Raw genomic sequence first — 1,553 nt, forward strand, 5'->3', positions numbered from 1 at the left:
TGGATTCCTCTGGCCTTTGTATCTACCATCTGATTTTGCTGTAGTTTTCTTTAGAAAGCGTCGGGAGGAAGAGGAAAGAGGATCGAGAATTCAAGATCAATGTAAATGCAACTCTATATTTTGAGAAAAACAAAACAAAATGAATTTCAACAAAATTCGGAGTAGTAGGCATGTTTTGGGGGCACTCTTTGTGCGGCCGGCGGAAGCCAGTACTTGTCGCTTCCTGGTTGATGGACAATTCTTGACCACGACTTTGTTTTTCTTTTCCCATTTTTTTTTTCTTTTTACGTTTCTCGGCTGCCATTCGTTCCACTCGGCGACCATCTTTCTCTTCATCCGCTGCCATACATCTATATATCTCACTCAATATGCTTGTTGTCACCGCAGGCAGAGTCAGAGAAAGAAGAGAGAGAGAGAGAGAGAGAGAGAGAGAGAGAGGAGATGGTCTATGTCGGCAGCAAGAAGACCACTCATTGGAAGGTGGAAAGGAAGACAGTGGAGAAGAACAGGAGAATACACATGAAGACCTTGTGCTTCAAGCTCTCCTCCATTATCCCCAAGGAGCACAGAACTATTCACAAGGTCTGTCTCTGTACATCATCTTGCTCGCTTCGATTCGATTCATCAATGGATTAATTTAATCCATCTCCCTCCCTGCGTTTTGATTTTAGACTGTGCTGACCCAACAAGACTGCTTCGACGAAGCCGCATCGTATATACTAAAACTCGGAGAAAATATAGAAAAACTGAAGCAGCGAAAGCAGATGCAGAGCAAGAGGAGCGTGGGCCAGGAGGTGGTCGAAGTGAGGCACGAGGACTTGAATTTGGAGGTGGTTGTGGTGAGTGGGGTGAGGAAGAGGTTCATGTTCCATGAGCTGATTAAGGTTCTGGAGGATGAAGGCGCTGAGATTGTCAGCGCCAGCATTGTGGCTGTGGGCGACAAGATCTTCCACACAATCCATTCGCAGGTTTGTCAGTATTTTAATCGTCGTCGTCGTCGTCGTGATGGTGTTGTAGCCAAGCGTGTCCATGTCTGTGCAGTGTCAACTCTGTTTGTTTGTTGCTTTCTGCAGGCTATTAGCTCAAGGATTGGCTTGGAGCCGACTATCGTCTCTCGGAGATTGAAGGAACTGGTCAACGGAGCAGAACCAGAGTTCCATTCAGGCATAGAAATTTAGGACATCAGATTTAAGTATGGCGGTCAAAAGTAAGATTTCCATGTCTCACGAAGAAAAAGGTCGATTGCTCAGAATCAAACTAGGGAATCCACAAATTTACCTTTCCCTCTAGATTTAAGTTCAAAAATCTCACATGGATATATCACTAGAAGCACAAATCATCTGTCTTGAGAATCTATGACTATATATATATAAATATCATCGTGGATTGTGATGATTCTGTGATACTTTTAAATGTCGGCGTCGATGTTATATCATCTGGATGATGTATTGCAATGAAAATGTATCCACAATTATTGGAGGTTTATCATCACTAAGAGACATGCACAACCTCTACTTTGTTCATGTGGTGTAAACTCCTCGATCGTTCACGCC

At 43.6% G+C, this 1,553-nt stretch overlaps 1 protein-coding gene across 1 annotated transcript; it reads left to right on the plus strand.

Moving 5' to 3' along the window:
- Positions 1 to 441: 441 nt before the first annotated feature.
- LOC141818156 (transcription factor bHLH162-like) lies at positions 442 to 1,474 on the plus strand. The gene is made up of 3 exons (XM_074705714.1): positions 442 to 582; positions 672 to 968; positions 1,074 to 1,474. Exons 1-3 carry the CDS (start codon positions 442 to 444, stop codon positions 1,176 to 1,178), a joined length of 543 nt encoding a protein of 180 aa, XP_074561815.1. The 3' UTR covers positions 1,179 to 1,474.
- Positions 1,475 to 1,553: the final 79 nt, after the last annotated feature.

This window comes from Curcuma longa, unplaced genomic scaffold (assembly GCF_044706935.1).
Source record: "Curcuma longa cultivar G26 ecotype Majalengka, Jawa Barat unplaced genomic scaffold, ITB_CL_G26_1.1 contig_23535, whole genome shotgun sequence".
Classification (NCBI taxonomy): Eukaryota; Viridiplantae; Streptophyta; class Magnoliopsida; order Zingiberales; family Zingiberaceae; genus Curcuma; species Curcuma longa.